Raw genomic sequence first — 25,428 nt, forward strand, 5'->3', positions numbered from 1 at the left:
TGACCGGCTCTTGAAGTCCCAGCGGTAGCATCAAAGAGCCCCTATGCCAGCAACATCAAAGTCCTTCTCAGACCAGAGAATGCATCAGCACAACCTTGGTCCTTTGGGCCAAGGAAATAAAGGGGAACAACTCATGGGTCTAATGTTATGAAGCAAGGAAAATAGGGGAATCACAGAGGATTCTCCCCAAAATGCACTGCGATGCTGTCTAGATTAGAGGGACCTTTTAGAATATTATTTAATATCAATATTGCAAGATCACAATAGTTCGTATGGGATATGCCATGTCAGGTACCATTAGAAAGGTTATAATTTGCTAAGTATTACTTTGTTTGTTTCTTTCTTTCCTTTTATAATAAATCTTCAGTTTTAATTACCAAAGGATTGGCTGGCAGCGTGGTGTTTGGGTCAGATCCAGACTTACATTGACCTGGCAATGTGGCTGGCCCTTTGGAGTCAGGAGAACTTTTTGGCAAAGGGAACAGCCTTTGAATAACGTATCCCTTTACTGGGTGTAGCGGTGATGGGGGCCTGAGACTGAAGGGCAATCAGGGGCTGTGTAGCTTCTTGTTTGTAGCTTCTTAATAACCAGTGTGGCGGATGAGAAACACTCTTTGTGACTGGTTGGTGAATGTACTGTAGTGTTAGCCACCAGTTGGAGAATCTGCTCTCCTTTTGCAGCCTGCCCTGACCTTGGCATTTTCAGGTGGCTGCCCTGGGCACAGACTGGGCCAAGTGCACACAGAATAATGTTGTCATCTGGCAACAGGTAAAGATGACATGACTGAGTTTTTACCTTCATTGCTCCAAAACAAGGTGGTTTCAGCTTTCTGCAGCTTGACATCATTCTCTTCTAACTCCTGCTTGATCAGTGGCAGTTCTACTGACAGAATGCTTGTCTTGATCTGGAAAATAAAAACATCATTGGCTTAGGGTGCAAAAACAGTTCTGTGGGGAAAAGGAGGAGTTGCTGCCTTAACTGCTGAAAAGCAGCCTTTTCTGAGCACATTCATTTTTGATCCATCTTGGCTGGCTTCAGATAGAGGAATGGAGGCCTCACATTCCACACAGATAGGCTGGAAGGGTGGAATAGTGTTGGTGACATGGAAGACATGTTGGAAGAACAGTGTTTGTGACATAGTTGAGGTTGGTCCTGCTTTGAGCAGGGGGTTGGACTAGATACCTCCTGAGGTCCCTCCCAACCCTCATCTTCTATGATTCTATGAGGTCCCATTAGTAATATGCCCTCAAATATTACAATGTGAAGCAATCTGAAGCCCTGAGATAGGCAGTTCTCTCCTGTTGTGCTAAGCCATGAAGTAGTGCTAATTACACGTGACAGTTTGACTGGTTTAGTCAAACCACCTGGAATGTTTAAAACCCATTTTGTAATATTTAGAGCACTACTTTAATGTATTACCCCATTGTGTACAAGCTTGAATCTAGCTCTTCTAAACAGGTAGGGAGACAGACACACTCTGATCCTGTTTCATCACTTTGTTACCTTCCACATTGCCTCCCCTTTTTCAAACTTGCCTTATTGTACCAACCAACAATGAGATCCAGATTGCCCACAAACTTCCGGAAAGTTTCATTTTGAGAAAAGAGATTCCCAGCACTATCTGGAATATCTTTCTGCTTCTGAAAATTCAAATACTTGACTTCACGTAGAACAGCAACTAGCTGCAAAATACAATAATCAGAAATAATTACCTATTAATAAAGGAAAAGCGTTAGCATCATTCCGTATTGAAAGACTCAACAAAAATCAGAGATGAGTACAAATGGTTTATCACTGCTCTGCTGCTGAGGTGATGCCAATTCAGACTGGTACACGAATGAGCAAGATTACTATGTGAGGTTTGTCTCGGCAGTAACAGTCAAAATAAAACAGATAATAACAGAACAGGGCTCAAACAGTATTTGCTACAACCATTTCATTTCTGCTCAAACTGGTTTCAACAAGAAACTTTGCAGGCAAGCATGTTGCCACCCACCTCCTTGTGGAAGTTCAGGCTGATGAGAGTGGTGCCTGGATCTCTCAGGAGCAGGGGCTGTTCGAGATTAAATTGGCAGTCTGCATCTACTCTCCTTATCCACTCTTCATAAGTCTTCTCTCGGTAATTCTGCAGCAAACGCATCATCTCCTTATACTTCTCGGACACCAGTTTAGCTTCAGCACTGACCATAACACTGTAATCAAAGTCACAACTGAAGAAACAGATACACTGATACAGCTGGGATTTAATCACTAAGCCAAACAGAACCTCAGTGATCTAAGTGGATATGTGCTTTGTTCTTGGTAAATGTTCACTACTGCTCCATAGTACATACACAGGTAACAGCATATCCCAAAGTGCACAATGCAAAAAAATCTTACTTACGGGTGATCAATGGCTTGTAACTCCTTCATTGGAGTCTCTAGTCTTTCTTGGAGCTCCAGAGCCCACTTCAGTTGCCCAGCAACAGGAGGCATATTTTTGCTGATAGGCGGCACGCCTCCTGATTTTGTGGCTACTATCTGGGCATCATACATTATCTTTGCATTGTCTAGTTCAACATTAAACATCTCCAAAAGGGTGGAGTAATGAGGGGCCACTTCTGCCTTTATCAGAGGTCGATCCAACAGTGATCCAAACATGTGTATTTGCTAAAGAACAAATAAATTGGTAAACAGTTTACACAACAATGTGTCTGCCAACAGTCTATTGAGAATGCTGCTGATTCTTCCAAAAGGCATTAGGCAAATTATGCTATATCACTCTCTCTATACATACTGCCTTTCATCTACTTTAGAAATATTGGATCACCTAAAAAAGAGTCACTTCTTCCACAGGGCCCTTCCACAAACCATTTCAGTTGAATGGCCGCACGGCTTCACCTGGTCCAAGTGCAGGAAAGTGTATATCTACTAGAGCAGGAAACCAGAATTTCCATGCCATAGGAAATTCCCAAATTTTGGGGAAAAAATGTTATAAATTGGAATAAAAGGCTGAAATTTAGAAATCTTTCCACAAAATAAAAATTTCAAAAAATTTCTATTTGCAGCCATCAAAACATTTGTTTTGATGTAAATTCATTTCATTTAGACTTTTCTATGATATTAAAATGTTAAATGTAATATGTATATAATTAAGGCTGTAGTTTATATTCAACATTTTAATATCATAGAAATGTCTAAATGAAATTACTTGAAAGTCAAACAAAACACTTCAGCATTGTTGAAATGAAATGAGAAAGTTGAAACAATTCATGCAGGCTTTTTCTTGCTGAAAATTTCATCAAAATTGACTCAGACTCATACTCTAAGGTCAGAAGGGACCAATATGATCATCTAGTCTGACCTCCTGCACAACGCAGGACACAGAACCTCACCCATTCACTCCTGTAATAGACCCCTGACCTATGACTGCGTTATTAAAGTTCTCAAATCATGGTTTAAAGACTTTAAGGTACAGAGATCCACCAGCAAGTGAACCGTGCCCCATGCTACAGCTCTCACATCCAGGAAAATCTGGGCCCTATTATTACTACTGGCCCTTGTCCTCCAGGCTATATCTGGGAAGTTAAAGTCTCCCATAATCACACAGTTCCCAGTATATTTACTCCATTAAAAGCCTTATAGAGGTCTCTATCCATGTCCAGATCAGATCCTGGTGTTCTCTAGCACACCCCAAACACTATCCCAGCGGAAGCTCTAGTAGTTTTCTTCCCCAATGTGATTTTCGCCCAGACAGATTCTGTCTTATCAATTCCATTACTTCTAATTTATTTACAGTCTACCACATCACTTATATACAATGCTACTCCACCACCTTTGCCTTTATATCTGTCTTTCCTACACAGCACATACCCTTCAATAGCTGTACACCAGTCATGACTGCTACTCCACCAGGTTTCTATTATCCCTATAATATCTGGTTTCACTTCCTCTACCAGCAGCTCTAGTTCCTCCACTTTGTTACCCAGGCTCCTTGCATTGGTGAACAAACATCTAAATTTGTGCTGTTTGGCTTCGCTCACGTTCCTTACCTGATTTGGCACAGTCATTCTACCTATCACAAATATCACCTATTAGACTGGTATCTACATTACCCTTCCTCTTAATGTCCATTCTGCTCCACATTTCTGTGTCCTTTCTTACTTCATTTTCCTCCCTCTCAATGCTAAAATCAGGCATGGAGATTTCCTGGGCATCTCCCAACCATTTCCGCCAGCTCCCTAGTTTAAAGCTCTCTTAATCAGTTGTGCCAGCCTCCATCCTAGAAGTGCATTTCCCTCCCTACTCAGGTGAAGTCCATCCCAAGAGAACAGGCCTCTGTCCATGAATGCCTCTCAGTGACCACACATCCCAAAGCCCTCCTTATAGCACCACTGCCTGAGCCATCTGTTGATCATCCCTTCAAAAAAAATTGGTCAAAACTGCATTTTCTGATGGAAAACTGCTCAACTGAAAATGTTTTGACCAGCTCTAATATTTACATTCTAAGTTAACATCTTCCTCTATGCCCTCCCATCCCTCACTAGAGTCTGTCTGACATGCACTCACCAGTAGAGAATCTGGCTCCTCTGAGGAAAATCAGGTCCCTTTAAAGTATCTCAAGTTGGGCACCCACAAATTGAGGCTCTCAAGATCTCTAAAGTAGCTTTGGAAAGCCTTGACTTCAAGTTTTATTTTAAAGTATTTATAAATGCAGAAACTTCTTAGCTGACCAGAGTACTGTCCTAGTCACAGATTTGGCATTAGAACCAAAGCCAAATTCACCCGAATTAGGTGAGGTACTAACACTCTTGCTAGGGAAGAGGCACACCAACCATACATGCACACTTATACCTTGACAGCAGATTCAATACTATTACAGTCATTAAATCCTTGACAAAAAATGGTTGCCAATCTTCTATCCAAATCCTGAATTTTGGTCTGGAATACTGCAAAATCTTCATCAAATTCCTACCAATAAAAAGAACAAAGGATTAAGATAGTAGGATTAAGCCATGCTTAGGTATTTTATATAGAGAACCAGCCATAAAATCAGTTCATTTAAATTGAATGAGTGCTAATACCAGAGTGTTTTTTCCTAAAGTAAGTACAGTACATTTGTTGCCATGGAAACTGTTCCACATGCAGATTCTCTGGCTTGCTCGAAGCAAGTAATTTATTCATCTAACAAATGAATACATTTTTCATATGTATTCGTATGAAAAACATTTACTAACCTCTTCTGCAGGATCTAAGGGATCATATCTGCAATCAGCAAAAACTTTAATGAGTTCAGAGATCTCCTCATAAATCTGAAAAACCATGCTCCCAAGGATGTTTCCTCTCACTCCTCCCAACTCAATTTTCTCCAGCTTCAAGAATTCAATAGCTGTTACATACAACTCCTAATGAACAGAAACAACCATCACACTCATTACATCTTCATATCAAAATGCTCTTAGCTACCTGCCAGGGTTCTGTTGAAAGAGAACGGGGACCTGACACAGAATGCATGGGACTTGGTGATCAAGAAGAAAACTGCAGGTACTAAATAAATAAATAACAAATAACAATCCAAGTTATATATTGAATTGAGTGGCTTTCATCAGAGGACTTCAAAATATTATCCCCACTTTGCAGATAGGAAAACAGAAAGCCCTTATTCAGCAAGGCACTTAAGCACATGTCTAGCTTAATGGGACTATTTACATACTTAAATTCAGGCACACACATAAGTGCCTCACTGAATCAGGTTGGCCTGAGTGATGAAAGAGATGACTTATCTTGTAACTGGAGTTCTTCAAGATGTGTGGTCTCTGTCTGTGTTCCACTGTGGAGACGTATGTGCTCTACCCACCTGAGACCTTGCTACCTGTGTCCGTTGGTCTGCACCTGCACCCTTCCTCTCCTCCTGCTCCAAACTGTATATTCTTAGGGAGCGGAGGGTTGCCCTTGAGTTTTTTAATTAGTGGAATGATTCATTCGTCTTCTGACTAAATAAATTGTCCCTGTCAATGGGCAAATCCTCCACTGTGGATTGAACTTCCCTGGCCAATCCCGAGGAATGCAGCCAGGACTCCCTATGCATGATGATAGCAGTCACCATTGACTGTGAGGCTGTTCTGACTGTGTCAGCTGCGTCTGGTATGGCTTGGAGGGATGATCTGGCAACCAATCTACCCTCCACAATAAAGGCTTGAAATTGTGCTCTGTCCTCCTGAGGGAGCTTGTCTCTGAATTCTGAAAAGTTTGAATAATTAACAAAAGTCATACTTTGAAAGTAATGCCTGATCATTGGCTAATTGCAATTGCAGGCTGGGTGAAGTAAATACGTTCCTTCCAAGGAGATCCAAATGCTTAGCCTCTTTATCTGAAGGAATGGAGCTGTTTGCTGCTGGCTATGCCTTTCAGTGGCAACTTGAACAATCAAAGAACTGGGGGCAGAATGTGTGAACAAAACTCAGTTCCTCTGGCTGGGACAAAGTACTTCTTGTCTGCTCTCCTAGGAGTAGGTACCACATGACTCTGGCAGGCTCTCGATGGTCTCATTAACAGGAAACACTATCCTACAGAGCCCTGTAATATGCACAATATCAAGGAGTTTGTGAAGCTTCTCTTGGACTTCCTCCAGAGGAATCTGGAGCATGTCAGCAACCCTCCTTAACAGGTCTGGAAACTGTTTGTGGTCATCTGTCAGAGTAATGGCCTCATCACGAGATGATGCTGATATTCCTGTTGGGACCAATGGTACTGCTGGATCCAGCTCTTCCTCCTCCAGGGGTCTGGGGAAATCTCAGCATGGTCTCTGGGAGGGGAGGGATGATGTGAATCCCAATGGGACTGTACTGATTCAAGATACTGCATGCACGGCTTCCCATGATCCCCAGTAAGGGATCCAACTTTGGTTGAGGAGGCCTCCAAGGCATAAAGTACCAACAGTTCCAAGAGGGGTACACCCTTTTATGAGGTTGGGGATGGAGGAGGAGAGAGAGATTCTGGATCCTCTATCTGGGGTCAGATCTCTCAGTGGGGGTGATGTCAGATTGCCTAAGGAGGAACATGTAGGCTCCAGATCTAATGGTGGTACCATCTGTACTGTAGATGCTGAAATGCCCCAACTGGTAGAAGGAATGAGTGTTTGATTTCCCCTTTCATAGCATTCATGAACCGACAGTGTCAATCTTCCTTGTAAGGACTGGTTCCAATAAGATGTAACATAACCTTCTGAGAGTGCTTCCTACACTCATGGTGAGCCTGAGGAGTCTTTGGTTCTATCCGGGACTAGGAGGTGTGCATCTTGATGCTTCTGCCTGTATACAGGGGGTCTGCTCAGCCCAGATCAGAATGGGGCCTCATTAGACCCTCCATCAGATGTTTCTTTAGTCTATATTCCCGCGCTTTCCAGGTTCAGTTGGGAAAATGAGTGGCAAACACCACATTTAGCAGAGATGTGGGCTTCTCTGAGGTAGTACAAGCACCTCTGAGGGTTGTTGCAGACCATGAAGGTGCCAGGGCAGAAGATACAGTTCTTGAAGCCTGGAATCCTGGGCATAATATGCGCCCCATATGGAGGAGTGTGAGGAGGGGAACCTAGTAAGGGGAAATCCCTGAATTTTAACTAACTAAAACTATTAATTATCTAGTAACAAATCTCTATATTTCAGATTAGAAGTCAAAGGAGCAGCTCCATGGACACTGGAGATTCTGTCTCAGACCATAGGAAAGGAGAAAGGAACTGGAGACACAGTTGGTCCGCACTACCCCTTATACCCTTGGTTTAGCGTTGGAGGAGAGGAAAGGCTCAGGCAAGGATCAGACATACATTGCTAGCAAGAATCTTCCAGTCTTAGGCATGGAGCTCCATGTGTACCCCCAGCAGAGTACATACAGGGACCAACACTGGAAGGAGAAGTAGTTTGGCTCCAGGCCATATTGCAAGCCAGTAGCAGAGTCACTATAGGACTGGGGTTTCTCAGCTCCCACTCCTTGCTTTAATCCATTGGCAGCTCTGCCTGATTTCATAGGAAAATCAGAGCCATTGATATTCTTTGGGGGAGTTTCCTCATTGTGGAAGATAACTCAAAGGGAGAGTTCTGATCAATGACCAATGGGTGCTGGGCACATTTTAAGAGCTCAGGTTCAACACAAAATCCTGTCGTACATCAAAGGACAGAGAGGGGAGAGAGCTGGGAAAAAGTCATCTTCCATGTGCAACAATATGGCAAAGAATGAGATCAGGCCTCACAGTTATTGGTATCAGCTGAGTCAGTTGTCAGCTTCCCACACAAATTCCTTCTTCTCTCCTGAGCACTGTGCAAGGAGCACCTCTCAAGTTTATCCAAAAACCCTTTCCTCTTTCCCCAGTCACATTCCTCCTGGAGACCCACTGCTGCCTTAGTGAGAACAAGTCTAAGGATTTGGAATTTGGGAAGAGTTTACATGTTGTAGGGATATCTGGTTGTACCCTTTCTCCTGAGCGATGCCTGACAGCCAATTTATCTGTCTTGAGACTGTGAGCACCTCAGGGCAGGGCGTGTGCCTTCTGGTTTGTTTGGAAAACTTAAGCCATTCTGTGGGCACTACAGGAAACATAGACCACTCAGACAGGCTTCCACATTAGCACAAGTTCTAGATAAACTACCAGACACAAAGTATTTCATTGGCACCTCTATAGTCTTCAGTCTGTGCAAAAATGAATTCATTCTGGTAAACACAAGAGAAGAAGGAAACTCCCATAGCCTCATCTCCTTGTCCTGAAACCAGAGAAAGATTTGTCAGTGTAACGTAAGTCCAGCATCATTAGCAGGTGTGTTTAGCTAACAGGGAAGTGGAGCTCTTTGGTGAGTGCTTTATCGGTGTCCCTGCTCCCAGCTGATCCCAAAGCAGGTCAGCAGCAACATACCTTAAAGAAAACGGGCATCAGCTCTGAGCAGCACTTGTGGTAGGTTTGGTAAAGTCTCTCTATAACTGAAGGGCCGAGTTTGATCCCCCCCAAGATCTCTTCTATTTCGCCTTGCAAGCCTTTCATCACTTCCTCTGGGCTCAGGAAGTTTCGGGTCTAAACAAAGTAAAGTGCAGTAACCGGACGTTAGAAGTAGTTCCTCCTGGAGGGTCACAGACTTTGTTTCTTCGGTGGGTAAGGAGTCATTTGATCACTTATGCAAACCAGAGAAACCACAACAACTACAAGCAGCATTTGCAAAATGCTACTGTCCAGCCTGATCCATCAGTCCCTGTGCTGGGGCTAGGGCTGGCACAGGGACTGAGCGGCACAATCTGGGCCTCCTCTTCTCAGGGGCAGCCTCTAGCACAAACTATGGCAGCACTGTCTCACACCTGAGCTTGCAGCATTAGGGAATCGCCAGTGAGGGTGTCAGATTGTCCTGGCCACAGCACCTCTGTTCTTCACCTGGCCCACCCGAATTCTCCTTGCACCAGGGACTTCTGCCATGGTGGCACAGAGGCCTCTATACTGGTGCTATTCACCAGGGAGCTTTACAACCCCCCTAGGGTCCCTTTGCCCTATTAACTGTCACCTACCTACAGGACACGGACTCTCTTCTCCCTCCTTCCAGCTGGCCCAGACCCTCACCTCATCTTTCCTGCTAGTATTTTTCCACAGGGGCAATTTTTCAGGTTCCTGAGTGCATCAGCTTGAACACAGGCTGCTTCTGGGTTTGACTATACCCCAAAACGCCTGAGGGAAATGACTCTGGGTACTGCTATGTAACAGAAGAGGGGGATTTAAACAAGAACAGCTGCAGCCCAGAGCAACTGTCCCTCCACCACCTCAGGCACTCTGGAGAAGGTGGTGCAGCAACCCACTTGCATGTGGCCCATACCCTGGTGAAGGCAGAGCCCGGGCTGCCATGCTACCACACCCGTCCCGAGGACAGTACCATTTCAATGAGGAGGTTGCAGATCTCCTGTAAGATGACTATGATCCTGGACGGCGTGTTGTAGTGTTCCGAGTTAGCCCATATTAAGCACACAGTGTACATGACACTATCAATGTAGGGAGGCAGCTGTGAAGAAACGACATCACTTTGAATCCATTTAGAAACAACCACGTGCCCAGCAGTGAAGTCAGTTCACTTCACTTGGCACGTCCTGACTTTTCAGTAACTAAATCATACAACTGAACAGATTTCAGAAGGTTGAACATAGCAATAGTCTGGCGACATGACTAAACTGACACGCATACAAACATGCATGGAAAGCATCTGATCATTGTTTCATACATTCCTTACATGCAACGAGCAGCTGAAGTGGTCTAGCACTGGGAACTAGTTCTCTGCAAACAACATACCTGAGGGTATTCCGTTTGTTCCATTTCCTCCAACAAAACCTTAAGTGGTTGCAAGTATAGGTTAATATCATTGGCTTCCTTCACCCCTGCATCAAATGAAAACACCAGGGTAGGTGAAGTCAGAAGATATCATTAAATACCATCTAAAATGACAATCGTCCCTTTCTGCGACTTGTTTGGGGCTTATACCTGTACTGACTTCCTTGAAAACATTCTTGAGAGCTGGCCAATAGCAACTCTTTGCCTTCTTCAAAATCTCAGCTATTTTGTTCACTCTAGGTGCAAGCAGCTAGAAGTCAAAATGTATCAACACGTCAGCATTTCAAGAGAAGAGCACATGTGAGAGAAACATCACTAGCCCTGAGGGGCAAGCAGACACAGTACCTGATCATTAATGCATTGCAGATTGACCAGTCGGGCACTCCAGAATTCAAACTCCACCTTTGGTAATGGGTTCAATCCATCCAGCAGGGGCTGTGCAGAATCTTTGCTCAGGACATCTCTTATCTGATGAGCCCAGTCTATGATGATCGTCTCAATGGCATGTAATAAGGAGCTGTCCATTGTCGCAGGCAGTCTGAAAGGCATCAGTCACCTGGTTACACTGCAAATTGCAGACTAACCAAAAACTACATCCTGGAGTTCATGTTGCATGGGTGGGGGCCCCACTCTTTCATAGCCTTGTCCTCATTTACTTCCACTAGATACGAGGGCAACTGCAGCCTTATTTTCACCTTTAATCCTAAACACATTCCCTAATGAAAACCTTATCGAGTGTCCCACACTCTTCCTGATAGGTTGGGGGTGGTCACACCACCAGATCCGTTAGAGCCATTCCTCTGACTCCCAGTACCCGTCCCACATGCGAGACGGCTGGTACCCAGGTGTGAGGCACAACTCCTGTGACAGAGCATGCTCCTTGTCCCTAGGGATTAAATGTTATATTCTTTGCAGGAAAACTACAACTAAGAAGGGATTTTCCTGGAGCACTCACCCGTCTAGGAAATCGGTGGAGCTGCCCAGGTTCTCCAGGTGCTCTGGGAGAGGGAGCAGCGTCTTCCCTTTGATCTTTCCCCCCATCACAAACATTTCATTTTTCAGTCTGTGGGCTTGTTTCACGACATCATCAGACACCACTTTGGGCCACCCGCGCATGTTCTCCTCTTCCATGAATAAGGAATAAACAACCTAGAAGAAAACACTTTAGTTCTGTTACTTGTGCGTATGTAGTTTATGAGGGACAGTGGCCCGAGACAAAACTGTGCTGAGAATTCATCCTCTTGTTTGCAGAGGTGACATCACTCACAAATGATACAGCAAAGCCACAGCTGAAAAGAATGGTTGGGGCTGTACTTTCCAGGTTTGATCTCAGCCAACTCTGGCAATTTTATCTAGCGTCTTGCAGCGTGTGGCCCTAGCTCCTGGGTCAGGGGATTCCATGGGGCTCACAGTTTTCATTCAAAGAAACATTTCTAGTCCTCATGGCTGTAGAGAACAGCTTGAAAAGGTAACGTGAGCGAGACCTTGGTGGATCAGAGTGAAAAGAAAATGCTTCAGGCATATTTTTTAATGTCTCATGAATTTTGGGGGCCGGGCGTGATTTTTGAATGCTCGGGGTTGGCAATACTGTAAATGGGAACATACAGACAAAGGCTGAGAAAAATCAGATCAGACAAGTTCCAGTTATCTGAGGGGAAATTACACACTCCACAATTAAAAAAATAAATGAATCTTTCTCCAGCACAAAGAAGAGTCGAACTGCTAAGTTGAGCTATGTGTTACCCTCACACAGCCACCGACACCGAGGGAATTGGGAAAAACCTCAAAGTCATAAGTTGTTAAAAATGTGTTTCACGAATGTGCATAAGGTTTGGGGTGGTCGTTTTTATAACTGGCTGCAGTGCTATGGAGCTACACACGGAGCAACTGCAGGGCATGGCCCTGGACAGGGGCAGCAGGAGACAGCCAGGGAGCTGCTGAGGGGGAGTTTAGTGCTGTTGCAGAAGGTCTGGAAGCAACCTAATAGGGAAACTGCCAGTGACAAAGGAACCGGATCAGACAGCTTGAGGTGCCTCTCCCACCATCACCAGACTGGAAGCCCATGAGGAGCAGACATGGCAAACAAACACAGGGTCAGGGGGAAGGTCTGAAAAGCACAGAAGCAATTTGGAGCCTGGTCTTCCTGAAAGTCACTGGGACTCAGGCACTTTTGAAAATGGCTCATTCACTCAGCGTGGAATGAGAAGCCCTAGGAGTCAGATTTGTGCCCAGCAGGTTTGCTCTGCCCCGCTCGGCCAGTGCTGGTCACTCTGAGACCAGCCCTCTGCCCACTCCCCAGACGAGGATTGGGGAGGGGGCGTTGGCCTCAAGGTTTCTGAGGGGATTTGGGACACCCACCTCCTCCACCACTGCTATTAGCTGGTCCACAGGGGAGGGGCTGATGTCGCCCACCAGGAGCCCTTTCTGGTAGTTTTCCTTGGTGATGTTTTCCCTCTTCCTCTTCACAAAGTAAACCCCTTTGCTCTTGAGTGCGGGAGGGAAATCGATGCAAGGCACTAGCTGCCCGGCGGGATTGAGAGTCAGCACCAGTGTCAACATGTCCTGCTTCTCAAAGAATTCAGTGAGCAGGGCGGTGATCTCCTCACTGCCTATGAACTTGGCCCATTTGTCTGGCTTGAACCGGAGGGAAAGCGTGGCGTAGTTCTCAAGGAACTCCACTCTCTTGTCCGATGCTGTCGTCATCTTGCTTCTTGGTGCTCAGCAGGGCCCGCTTTCAAAAGAGTAGCGCTGAACAGATTGGGGTAAGGTAGGTTTTCTCCTAGTCTGTCACTCACTCAGAGCCAGCTGTACTTCCTGCAGTGGGAGCATTAAAAGACAATTAATTACCTTGTGGCACTGGCTCTTGCTGCCATCATTAGCCTCAAAAGCTGAACCACGAGGCTGAAGTTTTAGACTGAAGTGCTCAGGAGCAGCCGTGTGTGGCTGCCCCGAGGCTGGGGTGCAGAAGGTCTGACACCCACAGATGAAGTGGGAGGGAGCTATGGGTGCTCAGCTCTTCTGGAAGCCACGGCCTCAGTGCCTAATCCAGGCACCCACACACTGAGAGATCCACATGTAGAGGCCACCTGCAAGAGTGAGCAGAGCGCTCAATGCCCCAGCCGTGGGGCTTCCTGTTCTGTTGTTGTCACATCCCTCGTTTTGGGGTCTTGCCCCCAGAAACATTAGGGTGAGGCTTCTATTGATGTCTCATGTGGCCTCCACCCACCATGGCTCCAGCTGCAGCTGTTGGGAGGGGTCTGGAGGCAGGAAAACTCCCTCATCCCACCCCATGGGAGAGACACTGCCCACCAGACAGCGGCTGTAGGTACCTCACCTTCCTGGGCAACGGCCACTCTTAACATATCCTCTGCCATCCCATATCTCCCTCGGCCCCCATATTCCCAGCTCTTACAGCTTCTTACAGCCCCATCTTCTCCCCATGTCCCACTATCACAGCCCCACCTGGTCCTCTCTCTCAGCCCTCCCATCGCCATCAGCCCCAGGACTTTCTGGCAGCCCCTATTCCTCTTGACCCTAGTCCTGTATCTGCCTCACCCAAATCCCTAGTTCTCCCTGAAGCTCTGTCTCACCCCATGTCTCTGGTCCTGCTCCATAGCCCCTCTGCCATCCCACCTCCATTGCTGAACTCACAGAGCTTGCCCAGAGGAGTTAGCTACAGACATAAACCCTCTTGCGGGAAGGCTGCAGTGGGGCAATGCTTCACTTCTGAGAACCATGCCACAGAGCCGCAGAGACAAAGCTGGCTGCCCCCCAGGCTGAGGGACACCTCTGTCCTGCTGCTCTTTGCAGACTGCCTGGGCGGGCAGCTGGACCCTGATCGCAGCTTCCTTACAAAGCCCCCGCCTGCAGGCAGGACCAGGAACCCCCCCTTTAAGTGACAGCTCACAACCCCAACACAGCCCTCTCTCCCCCACAGCCCAGCCCCACATCTCCACAGCCACCTGCAGCTCTGCCCTGACTGCACCCCCACAGCTCCCTCAGCGAAACCCCATGTCCCGCTTCCCCTGGCCCCTGTGGCCCCGGTAACCACAGCGCCTCCCAAATCACCACGTGGGCGCGCTGAGACGTCCCAGGCTCGGGGCTGACAAGGCGCCAGCCTCCCCTCAGAGCGGAGACCCCCAGCTGGCTCCAACTGCCCCGGAACCCCCCAGCTCTGCTACCAACTGCCCCTCCTGCCGGAACCTTCCGCCCACACCGGCCTGCCTGCCCTGCCGGATGGACAGCCGCGCGCCCCGTGGGGCCGGCCGAGGCCAGGGAGCATGGGGGAAGGCCAGCCTAGCAACAGCCAGAGCGTCCTCTATAACCTGTCACTGGTCACACTTGATACCCCGCCCTGCGTCCCAGCCCGACCCGATGGCAGGGCCCGTGCCAGGCGGGTCCAGCCTTTCCCAGGCCTGCAGGGTGGGGCACTGCGAAGGAGCTGCAAGTCCAGAGTAGCTACGGGCTACAGCGCCAAGCCTGGCTCCCATCCGGCTTCGTGCCGTGCCATGGCCTGGCACAGCTGGGGTGGGGACTGCAGCCCCTTTTGCCCCTCACAGGATGCTGAGGGCATCCCCTCTCCTCACAGGGCAAAGTGTGTTGTGCTTCTCAGAGGCACTCGACACCAAGGAGTCCCCAGATCAGTACCACGCCAGCCACACGTTTACTGGCACAGGCCAGAGCGCAGGGAGCAGAATCACGAACCCCCATCAGTCAGTGTGTGGAACACGCACACGCCTGGAGCAGGCAAAGAAACCCGCACAGGGCAGCTCTCAGCTTAGTGACCCAGCGTGGCACGCGTACCCACAGCACCGCGGGCCCAGGAGCTCCTCCCGGCAGCACCGCGGGCCCAGGCTTCTCCCAGCTCAGCGCTGCAGCTCATCTCTGAATGGCAGGGCCAGGCCAAGTACCTCACTCCTCTCCACTCTCCTCCTCACCATGCTCGCCACGTGGCTTTGCAGCTATTTCACAGGCTGGCCTGAAGGCTCTGTCATGCTGGCTGGATTGGGGGGGGAGGGGGGCATTTATTATATTATTTAACATCAATGTGTCAAAATCATAGTAATTCATATGAGCTATGCCATGTCAGAAAGGCTGTAATGTGCCAAGTAAGATGATGATGTTTATGCTCATGTGTTATGTGTGTACTGGAAGTTATGGATATGTTTGAGATATCAGCATTTCAAATTGTGCAGCATCCCCAGACAGGATGGCTGCAGCACTAGCCTGCTTAATGGCCCATTAAGAAATTCACAGGTACAAGGGACCCAGGGGGAGAAGCCAGGGATATACCTGATGAGTCACCAGGACTTACTCATGTGACGCTGGGCTCCATTTTGGTTCCTGTAAAATTCCACAAGCAGCATGGCAAAGACCAAGGAACATAAAAGGCAGCTGCCCGAGATCCATTTTGTCTTCAGTCGCCAGTCTTTAGTCCGTCTTTCAGTCATCACCTACCTCTGGATCAGCTCATCTACTGAAGGTGTGAAACAAAGGACTGAGACCCATCCAGGTACTGGATGCATACCAGAGGGACTATACAAGCCAGCAAACTCTTCTAGAAACCTGATATATATGGGCTTTCAAATCATTGGTATGTGTCTGATTGCTTTAATCCTTTAACATTTCTCTTATAGTTTGTTTCTTTCCTTTTATAATAAATCTTTAGTTTTAGTTACTAAAGGATCGGCTGGCAGTGTGGTATTTTGGGTAAGATCCAAACTCATTTTGATCTGGTACTATGGCTGACCCTTTGGGGTCAGGAGGAACCTTTTGGTAAAGAGCATAGAGTTTTAAATACCTGGTCTCTTTACTGGACCTAGTGGCTGATTGGGAGCCAGAGACTGAAATGCAGTAAAGAGGCTGTGTGTATTTGTATACTGGCTTCTTGATGGCTGGTTTGGGGAATCAGAAGCACAGTTTGTGGCTGGTTGGGAAGTCTGACTTCAGTGTCACCCACCAGCGTTGGGAGAATCTGCTCTCCTTTCACAGCCTGCCCTGACCTTGGCATTTTCAGGTGGCTGCCATAGGCACGGACGGGTCATAGGCTCATCTGCGAGAGAGAAGGGAAACAGGCAGCTGAGACCCAAGAAGTGCAGGGCGAGATGCCTGAGGAGGGAGCACCCGGTAGCCTAGCCCTGCTTCGCAATGGAGACAGTGCTGAGTGAAACGAATCACGGTCCTGTGGTCCTCATCCCAGCCCGGCCATCGCCAGCTCCTGCCTTCCACACAGGAAACAGTGAGATTGCTGGTTCAGGTCAGCGCAGAGAGCGGCCCCGGCCCCCTGACGAGCCTCTTCCCCACACAGCACTTGGCAGGGAGGGAGGGACTGACGGAGATGGGCTTCTCAGTCAGCGTGAGCAGGGAGCCCAGCGCCCTTGCAGCAGGCCTTGCGTCGCACCCCTCCGTGGCGCCATGTGCATTTACTCCTTTAAAAGTCTCTTCCCAAAGCAAACTCTCCAGCAGCAGCGGGAAAGCCCAGCTGGGACCGAGGCCCGTGCTGAGTCTGACGCTGGGACGAAAACCCCACCTGCACAGCGATGTGCACAAGCAGCTATGGCTCGGCCCCACTTCGCCCAGGCAGCTCCAGCTCACACAGAGGACGGAGCCCCCGGCCTCCTGACTCCTTCATTGGCCTGCCCGCCCTGTCAATTAGGCTGGCCTGGGGCATTGGCCTCTCCCCCTGGGCCTGCACCCACCTGAGAGCCTGACTAGCCAGGCTGAGCTGACATTGCAGCCTGCTCAGCAGCAAGCTCCCAGCTGTTCACGGCGAGCTCCGGCCCCGCGGGCAGAGACGCGCAGGGCGCTGCATGGCGGGATTCTCGCCCTCAGAGCCCCGCCGCCGAGCTGTTGGGAACACTGCGCTGCAGATGCCACATGGGCAGCAGCCTGCTCTGGTCTCACTGGGGGTGCTGCCCTGTAAGGGAAGGGTGCAGCTGGGCATGGGGCACATGGAGGAAAGTGCTGGAGGGATGGGCACGGCATCACTGCCAGACCGGGCACCACACCGCCAGCAGCTGCCAGCTGGGCTCCTTAGGACACACCGACCTCTAGTGGCACAAGAACACAGCTCCACTCGCAGCAGGGACGCAGAGCTGCGGCCTTTTCAAACCCGGCGGGGTTTGCAGTCCCATGTGGTGCTTGCAGATGCGTGCTCGGCTCAGCCGTGCTGGCCTGATACCCGGCTGGAGTCGTGCCCCACCAGGCCTTGCCTTCCCGCAGCGGAACCACCTGCAGAGATCGCTGGGCTGCTCACAGCTGGCGGGGGCACATTGGCAGGGCTGCTGAATCCTGTCTGACGCCCACATACGTCTGGGCAGCAGTGCACCCGCCAGGAGGACACGTCCCTAGCCCCAGGCCAGCGAGACCCAGACCGCTGCTCTCCAGCCCATGGCCAGCACCGGGCTGGGAGGAGTCACTGAGGGGAGCAGTTGAAGAAGGGACCGGCAGGCAGGCAGGCTGGCCCCTGAAGAATACACTATGAAGGCCAGTCCCCGGGCCTGGCCAGCTTGTAAAATGCAATGAGACACTGCAGGGCTGCTAAGGGTTCGAGTGCCCCAGCCACCATGCAGCCCCCTGCAAGAAGCTAACAATGAGGATGCACGCTTAGCGGTGCAAACTCGGCAGCTAGCTCTGATCGCAGGGAGGCCGGGCGCTCCCATCTCTGCTGCAAGTCCGAGGGTCCAGGCCCAGCTCCTGCCTCTGTGTGCCACCAGGGTCCACTATGGTGGCAGTTATCAGAGGGAGAGGTGATCCAGCAGGGCCCAGGCCCCAAGAGACCTTGGATACCAAGATGGCGAGAGCTCTGTGTTCACCAGGGAGCCAGCCGAGCCCCAGGAGATGGGCTGCTGCCTTTTTGGACCCATTGTGATGCCTTCTCGAGGTACCCAGGACTGAGTCACTCCCCCGTCTCCAGCATGAAGGAGTCTTGCTATGTGCTCAACTGGGCATCAGCTTCCAAGCCCCACTAGCCTGTCGGCCACCAAAGCTCTCTCCTCTGGGCTCTGCCAGCCCTTCCTGTGTCCTGCAGGTTAACGGCAGGTGCACCCCAGCCCCTCTGTAGGGTCCAGCCCCTTCTCCACTGACCCTCACAGCAATCGCAGCTCTGCTGCCCACAGAGGGACAGTTACACACCAGCCTGTAGTGTGCCACTCAGGATCAGCACAGCCCCGTGCGGTGGGGTCCGGCTCCAGTTACAGTGAAAACAAGAGTAAGTTTATCATGCGGGCCCAAGGGATGGCGAGTAAGAACATCGCAAACCACCAGTTACTTAGAAACCGAAACCCTAACGCGCTTCCTGGAGCCCACACTTAAAGGTGAACACCTCAACAGGCGTTCACGTCTTCTGCAGCATTTCAGCCAAGGGTTGATGGAGAGCCTGTTTTCATGATGTGAACGCGCTGCCTGACTACTTCCTGGGTGCATGATGAGAGGGTGTCTTCTTTGCCTTTGGCTTCCACCCCCCCAGTTTAATTGGCTGGACTCCGAGCCAGGCTAAGCCCGCCTTGCTTGGTTTCTCCTGTGTGCTCCTTTCCTAGTGACTTCCGGGACATCCATTGTGTTAGCTGCCAAGGGTTAAGTTACTCCCCCAGACAGCGAGGTGACGAAACGTTTCAGCAGACACAAAACCGGTTTCTCCACCTGCACTGGTGATACAGATCCAAAGAACTTAGTCCCACTGCATTGTCAGAACTCCTTGGAGTAGCTGTACAAACATGTCCCAGTGACCCATGTGAGCCTGGCTTCCATTTTAAACTTCATGGGATAGTCTCTGGTGAAGCCGAATGTTCATGCCAGGCCTGTAATGCCCTTGCCAGGTGGCATTAAGGGGGTTTTGCCTGAGATCAGCCTGACACACTAAAGGTTGGCATGCAGAGCTGGAGACTGGACCATGGGGACTCTCCCCTTTGGGGGCTGAAACAAGGGACGGTGCCTTGAAACGACCCGGTGAGCTGCTGTCTCCAGGGCCTAGGGAGGAGGAGGAAAAGGTACAGACCTGGAGTCTCAGCCAATGGCTCCTGGCGCAGGATGTGCCCGTCTTCCCTGCTCTGGGGTGTGGGTCTTTCCTGACACCTCCAGGTTTACGCCGTAGGGACGAGAGGAACAATTCATGCTGCTAGGCAGGCATGAGACCCCCTTGTGGCTCAGATCTCTTTTGGGCCACCACACTGGGGCCAGGCCTACACGGCCTCCATGTACCTGGGGTCTCTCTTTCAAGCTAGAGGGCTGCAGCCATCATTTCGTACAGGGGTTGAGCCGGACACCGGGCTGGCTCCCACCCCCTCAGCCCAGCACCCTGTGGAGTATGGCAAAAACTGGAAAAGCTGAAGTGATTTTCACCAAACTGCTGAGGGATCTGGCCAGAGAGGTGTCCAGCAACCTGATTCCTGTCCAGGTCAGGCCCCGAGAGTTTCCATTTGGTGCTGCAGGCAGAGGAAGTGCTGCCATCCTAACCAAGATTACGGCTTCAACCCTGTACCCTGTGTGATCAAATGGTGATTTTTAGGGGGAAATCAGGCTTCTCTGGTTCTCCAATTGTCACCAAAGCACACAGGGTTCTGCCCATTGCTATCTAGCACCTTCTCTACCAGTTCGGAATTGATCAGACGTGGCATTCCAAAGCCTCACATCCCAGACCAGACGTGCCATCAGATTGAGCACAGGGCTTCCCTTGGCCAGTGAGTTCCTCTGCAGGGACTGTGGGCTTCTACCGCCGTGCCATAACCACCCAGCTTTGGAGAGTCCCCACCTCATTGCACAGGCGCCCTGGGATCCCAGTAAGTAACGGATCTAACAGGCTAGGCAGGGGGCGAGATTTCTCCGTAGCTGGTGTCCCTGCCCAGCCATCCCCAGCAGGCAGCCCAGCCCAGCCCCGCGAGGCGTGGGGAGGGAAGGGGAGAGCTCTCTCAGGGCCCAGAAGGTGCTAGTGAGAGAAGTGGGGGCCAGGAGTTGAGCTGGCATCACTAGCAGGGCCAGGGAGCGCTAGCAATGGGCACCTGCGTTCTCTCAGCTGGGACATCTCTGCAGCACCCCAGCCTCCAGGGCCCCTCGGCTGGGTTATGAACTGCCCTGCAGTGGTACCCCACACAGCAGTGGGAAGCAGGCTCAGCAGCACGAGCGCTTGAAAGCCTTTGCCCTGAACCACCAATGCTGCCAACAGCCGCAGTGTGTCAGCACGTCACAGGAGCAAACTGAGCCCTGGATTCTACGGGGCAAGTTCAGCTGAGGAAGCACCTGGGGCCTGTGCCCATCGCAACCCCGAGCGCCGCAGGACTGGACCTGCTGACAGCGGGACAAGGCAGGGAGCCAGGCCCTTTGTCCTCCCCCAACCCCCCCCCACTGGCTGCTGTAGATCCCCAGCACCCTGGGGGTGGCCGTGGTGTGTGGAGTAAGTGTGTGAGACACGACACGCTGGCTCCTGCTGTGTTCACCAGCTGTCACTGAGCACCGGGCCTCACTTGTTTAACTTTGCAAAACTGCATCCTGCACGTGGGGCGTGGCCTGGTTCCCCCCCCCCCCCCCCAGTTCTTCCAGCCCAACCCTACTCATGCAGGATAGCCAGCCCACAGCCACCCACCTGCTTCCCACGGCAAAGGTATTTCCCGGAAGGAAGAGGTTGGGGCAATAGGAGAAAATGACCCCAGACTGAATTACCAGTAGGTTGCTCTCCTCTCTGTCCTGAGAGCCAGGCTGGCTGACAGCATGCAGAGCAATGGGGGCGGCCAGTCCCAGGAACGCCCCACAGCACAATGCCTGTGCGGCCAGATCTCACTAGGCCCGGGCAGTGCAGTCGGGGTGTCTCGGGCCACGGGCAGGAGCCCCAGGACAGTAAGTGCAGAGGGCAGAACAGAGGGCAGAACGGCTAGCTCGGGCCGTGCAGGGCTGGTCCACCAGGTCTGCGAGGAGCAGGCTTCAGATGAAAGGCCTCGGAGAGACTCGGCCACCCCTTTACACTGGACGCCTGCAGCAGGTGCAAGGCCATTTGATTCGGCTCCGACTTCTCCCCTAGGCCAGAAGGAAGGGTGCTGTGCTCCTCCCAGGGTTCACGCATGGCCACAGGCTGTGAGCTCCACTGGGGAGATCTGTGGGCCCCAACACGGCTGCAGGAGGCCCTTTGCCACGAGCTCTGGCTGCCCTGCAGCTCAGAGGGTTTGGGGATTTGAGGGTTTTGGCCCCTGCTGACTGTGCAGGCGGATGCTCCCGGGCAGCAGAGAGGTTGTGATGTGCTCCCCCGAGAGCGGACAGAGCAGGCGAGAGGCGAGCAGGAGGCGGAGCGCAGGTTTGACGTTTATTTGCTGCAGATCCTCGGCTAGTTTACAAGGCCATGGCAAAACCCCAAGAGCTAGAATCAGACTCAAACCCTGATGCTCCCGCCCTGCCGGCGAGGGCTCTGCACAGAACGTCAATACAAAATAACCCAAAAGAAGAGACCTGTACAGAATATTTACACCTCTGATAAACACTGATGTGTGCTCTCTCCAGAGCCGGCGCCTCGGCCAGGCACGGCCGGGGTCAATGCAGGCTGGCTCACCAGGGCGCTGGAGCTTGGGCAGCTTCCGGAGGAACCGTGTCCCAGGCTGACCTCTCCTTCAGCCCCTGGAAGCAGCTGCCTTCCATGCAGGTTCCAGCCCGACTCGGGACACCTGGCCCTGCCTCCCATGGGTTCCACAATCCTCCTCAGTCCCAAACACCAACCCGTGCTAGAAGTAGGATTAGGGACAACGCCCACCCCACCCCCCACCTCACCACCCCGACCCCACCCTGCCCTCACCGGAGGCTGGGGGATCCCCTCAGCAGGAAGCGGAGGCTGGGGCAGCAGGATTCCTGCTGGCTGCGTGGCACTGCCACATGGCATTGTGCATCTGCGGAAGCTATGGGGGCAAGGATGGGTACCGGACCCTTGGCCCTCCCTTCCCAGAATCCCTGGGCCTGTCTGCTCCCGAGCATCTCTGCCCCCGGGGCCAGCCTGGCAGTGATGAGCCCAGCTCCCTCTGTGCCTTCCAGCACACAGCAGGTCTCCACGGTGGATAGCGCGGGGGAGCCCAGGACAGACGGGTGCCCTCTAGACCGAGGGCGAGGCACATGGGCAGCCTTGGTTCTAGCCGTGCCCACAAGCCGGCTCCCAGGGCACGGGCTCAAGCTCCTCCTCCCTCCCCACTCAGCGATTCCACCCCCTGGTACTGAAGGGCCCAGACCAGACTCAGCAGCGACAGACACACCACAGCCTAAGTGCTTCAGAACAAGTGCCCAGCCCAGCCCTGGGGGCGGGGCGCCACGGCAAGAGGACAGGCCGCAGCCAAGCAGGAGACACCCCAGACTTGTGCAGGGCCCCCGGCTCTCAGCCCCTCGCTGTCATGTCCCCAAGAGCTCCCATCACACCCCCCCGAAGAACCCCACAACACGCGACTCCCAGCCGGCCCAGCTCGCCAGCTTCACTGGCCTCCAGCGGGGGTGGAGAAGGAATTGCTGACGGATCCTTTCAGGTCCTGGCAGGTAAAGAGTCTCGGTCCCCCTCCTACAGGCCCCCAGACACGGTGCAGGAACTGAAGACATCTCCGTGGGACGAGAGCCCGGAGGGGAACTGCCAGCCCCAAGCTCCTGGTCATCTTGCAGGGAGGCTGCTTTGCTGATGAAGTGTGTCCTGGGGAAAAGGCAGCCACAGGCTCGTCCACGTGGCCCTAGGACCCTCCCAGCCCACCCCCCAACGGTAAAGAAATTGCAAAAGCTGAAGCTAGTCCCTGGGAATTCAGGCCATGCTGGGTTGCCGGAGGGGCCCTGGCCTGGCAACCTGCTCTCTATCTCCAGGGAAGGGGGAGCCTCTCTCGCCACCTGTGAAACGCTGACCTCGCTCGGCTGGCCCCGGCTGCTAATGTCTCTTCAAGGAGGACACTTTCTTCTTCCTCGCCGCCAGCATCTCATAGAAGGGGTCTCTGCTGATCGCTGCCCTGGCAGGGAGAACGGACGTGTGAATGGGATACCCAAGAGACCAGTGAAATCCCAGGTCACTCCTGCCCCCAGCGTGATGTAGGATCCGCTTGCTACCCCAGTGGTGAAAGTGGCCCAGCAGCAAAGGAACTGACCAGGACCCAGGAGATCTAGGCTCTCCCCCAGACGCTGGGTAACCCTGGGCAGGCAGGCCACTCGATCGCTGTTCCTAAATGGGGACAGCGACCCCGGCCTGGAAGAACATATGCAGGTCACCTGCATCCCCGGGGCAGAGACTCCCGCTGCAGGGGCCATGCTGGTCGGTGGTGCAGCCCAGAGAACCTGGCCCCGGGGCCAAGCCGTACCTCCCGCAAGGGGAGCTGGGCAGGCGACACTCACTTGATGCACTTGATCCATTCTTCCTTCTCCTCAGGGGTGGGGGCTGAGATGCGATACACTGTGTGGTTCCCCTCCACTACCCGGCCATCTGCCTCCGTCTTACAGGCCTTGATCACTTGATCTTTGTTGTCTGGGATGTAAAGCTCAAAGCAGTTCTAAGGAAGGAAGGAAGGAAGGAAGACATTTCAGCCACGGGCTCCAGCCAGGCACATGGGACCTGGCCCTGCCGATCAGGGCTCCTGGGGCATGGCGAGGGGGGGAGGGGAGCAGGCACTGGGCGTCTCACACGCCCTCCCATCCTATCTCAGCCTGGGAAAGGCGCCCCTTTGGGGTGAAATGCCTTTGCTGCGATGGTCAGACTGCAACACGCCTGCTCCAGCGGCCGGCCGCAGAGCCCAGAGTGCTGGGGATGCAGGGGGGAGGGGGCGGCCCATCTTCTGCAGGGGAAGGATTTGGCACCTGGGGCAGAAGGGTCCAATAACTAGAGGCCAGAGCAGCAAGCAGCTTTCTGGACAAGCGACACTGATGCTGCCCTGCAGCCAGCAGGGCCCAGCTACACCCACTACAGGGGCATCAGTCCCCTCCCCACGGCCTGGTCATAGCCCAGGCAGGGTCCAGGCCAACGTTCACAGACCCAGGGGCTTCTGCTGGAAAAAATGCACACAGCCAAGTACAGAAAGGAGCTTCCCAGCTGGAGATGTCCCCCTCCCACCATGGGCAGGGGCTGTGCAGAGACTCACGGGCTTTTTGGAGTCCTCCACCTCACGGATGCTCAGGTTCTCCAAGGGGATGATGCCCCGGGGCTCCTTATCCTGCAGGAGGCCAAGCAAAGAGGGCAGATGTTAGCTAGAGAGCTGCAGGGGCCACCGACATCCAGATCGGCTCCCTCCCGGGCACGGCTCCAGCAGGGCTGGGCAGTGGGGAAGCTGGTCACCCCACAGCCTCAGCCGGCCATCTAAAAACTCCTCCGCCCCGTGCAGTTACCAGGGAGCCCCTCGGTTATGGTGCTGCAGCCATCCACGGCTAGAGTGCAGCACTCCAGGGCAGGTAAGTGGAGCTCCCAGGGCAGCAGGTGCCCTTGGCTGGCATTACGGGCTAGGACCACGCAGGGCTATAGGCCCAGCCCTCAGTCTCCCAAGAGTCAGCTGAGCTCCCCGAGCCTGCCCAGGCGCCGGGCGAGCCTGGGGATGGGGCTCTCACCGTGGTGTACTCGAAGTAGTACAGGCAGTTGTCGGTCAGAATGAACCAGCGTCTCTTCCACGTCTTCACCCTGCCACCTGCCGAGGAAAGCGAGGTCCGGTTGACATGACCCCTGCTGGCCCAGCATCGCCCCAGAGCACAGAGCGTGTCTGCCCCGCAGCGGGGGTCCGGCTCCTGGGTGCGGCTAGGCCAGGACAGAGCTAGAGCCCATGGATGAGGACAGACAGAACAAACAAGCGTCTCGCAGAGCGTGGAGCCGGGGCACAAGCAGTGAGCCAGCCCCAGTCAGCGACGGCAGCGGGGCTGGGGCCGGGGCGCAACAGCAACAGGCAGCACAAAGCCACGGTGGCCAGAACACGAGCAGCAGCAAGAAGCGGATCGGTGAGATGGAGCTGGGAGCCCAGCTGGCTGGAAGGGCCGAGCTGTGGACAGCCAGACAGCCAGGAGACGTGCTGCACTGCTGAGACGTCGTCTCTGTACAGCACGGACACAGAGCGGCCGCTCCAGCCAGAGCAGCCCACGCTGGCCTGAGCAGAATGCTCGTTCCCGTCTCAGAAGCACTTGGCTCCGTTTGTTA

General features: G+C 52.3%; 2 protein-coding genes across 3 annotated transcripts in view; both read right to left on the reverse strand.

Annotated features, from left to right (window-relative positions):
• Positions 1 to 13,031, reverse strand: part of DNAH17 (dynein axonemal heavy chain 17) — an 84,576-nt gene extending 71,545 nt beyond the window's left edge. The window contains exons 1-14 of the mRNA XM_067547171.1: positions 12,687 to 13,031; positions 11,284 to 11,477; positions 10,674 to 10,866; positions 10,479 to 10,578; positions 10,290 to 10,375; positions 9,880 to 10,005; positions 8,883 to 9,038; positions 8,647 to 8,733; positions 5,218 to 5,385; positions 4,835 to 4,951; positions 2,385 to 2,650; positions 1,998 to 2,193; positions 1,537 to 1,683; positions 797 to 905 (exon numbers count right to left, since the gene is read on the reverse strand). Coding sequence (XP_067403272.1) covers positions 797 to 905; positions 1,537 to 1,683; positions 1,998 to 2,193; positions 2,385 to 2,650; positions 4,835 to 4,951; positions 5,218 to 5,385; positions 8,647 to 8,733; positions 8,883 to 9,038; positions 9,880 to 10,005; positions 10,290 to 10,375; positions 10,479 to 10,578; positions 10,674 to 10,866; positions 11,284 to 11,477; positions 12,687 to 13,031 — 2,290 coding nt within the window. The remainder of the gene's footprint in view (positions 1 to 796; positions 906 to 1,536; positions 1,684 to 1,997; positions 2,194 to 2,384; positions 2,651 to 4,834; positions 4,952 to 5,217; positions 5,386 to 8,646; positions 8,734 to 8,882; positions 9,039 to 9,879; positions 10,006 to 10,289; positions 10,376 to 10,478; positions 10,579 to 10,673; positions 10,867 to 11,283; positions 11,478 to 12,686) is intronic.
• Positions 13,032 to 20,987: 7,956 nt separating this feature from the next.
• Positions 20,988 to 25,428, reverse strand: part of CYTH1 (cytohesin 1) — a 39,041-nt gene continuing 34,600 nt past the window's right edge. The window contains exons 10-13 of one of the 2 annotated variants that reach the window (XM_067547174.1): positions 24,852 to 24,928; positions 24,392 to 24,463; positions 23,652 to 23,806; positions 20,988 to 23,272 (exon numbers count right to left, since the gene is read on the reverse strand). In XM_067547174.1, coding sequence (XP_067403275.1) covers positions 23,194 to 23,272; positions 23,652 to 23,806; positions 24,392 to 24,463; positions 24,852 to 24,928 — 383 coding nt within the window. In that variant the 3' untranslated portion in view covers positions 20,988 to 23,193. Of the gene's footprint in view, positions 23,273 to 23,651; positions 23,807 to 24,391; positions 24,464 to 24,851; positions 24,931 to 25,428 lie in introns of both variants that reach the window. The other variant, XM_067547175.1, reaches the window with a different exon arrangement.

Source organism: Emydura macquarii, unplaced genomic scaffold (genome assembly GCF_026122565.2).
Source record: "Emydura macquarii macquarii isolate MOO-44397 ecotype Brisbane River unplaced genomic scaffold, CSIRO-AGI_Emac_v2 contig_1230, whole genome shotgun sequence".
Lineage (NCBI taxonomy): Eukaryota > Metazoa > Chordata > Testudines > Chelidae > Emydura > Emydura macquarii.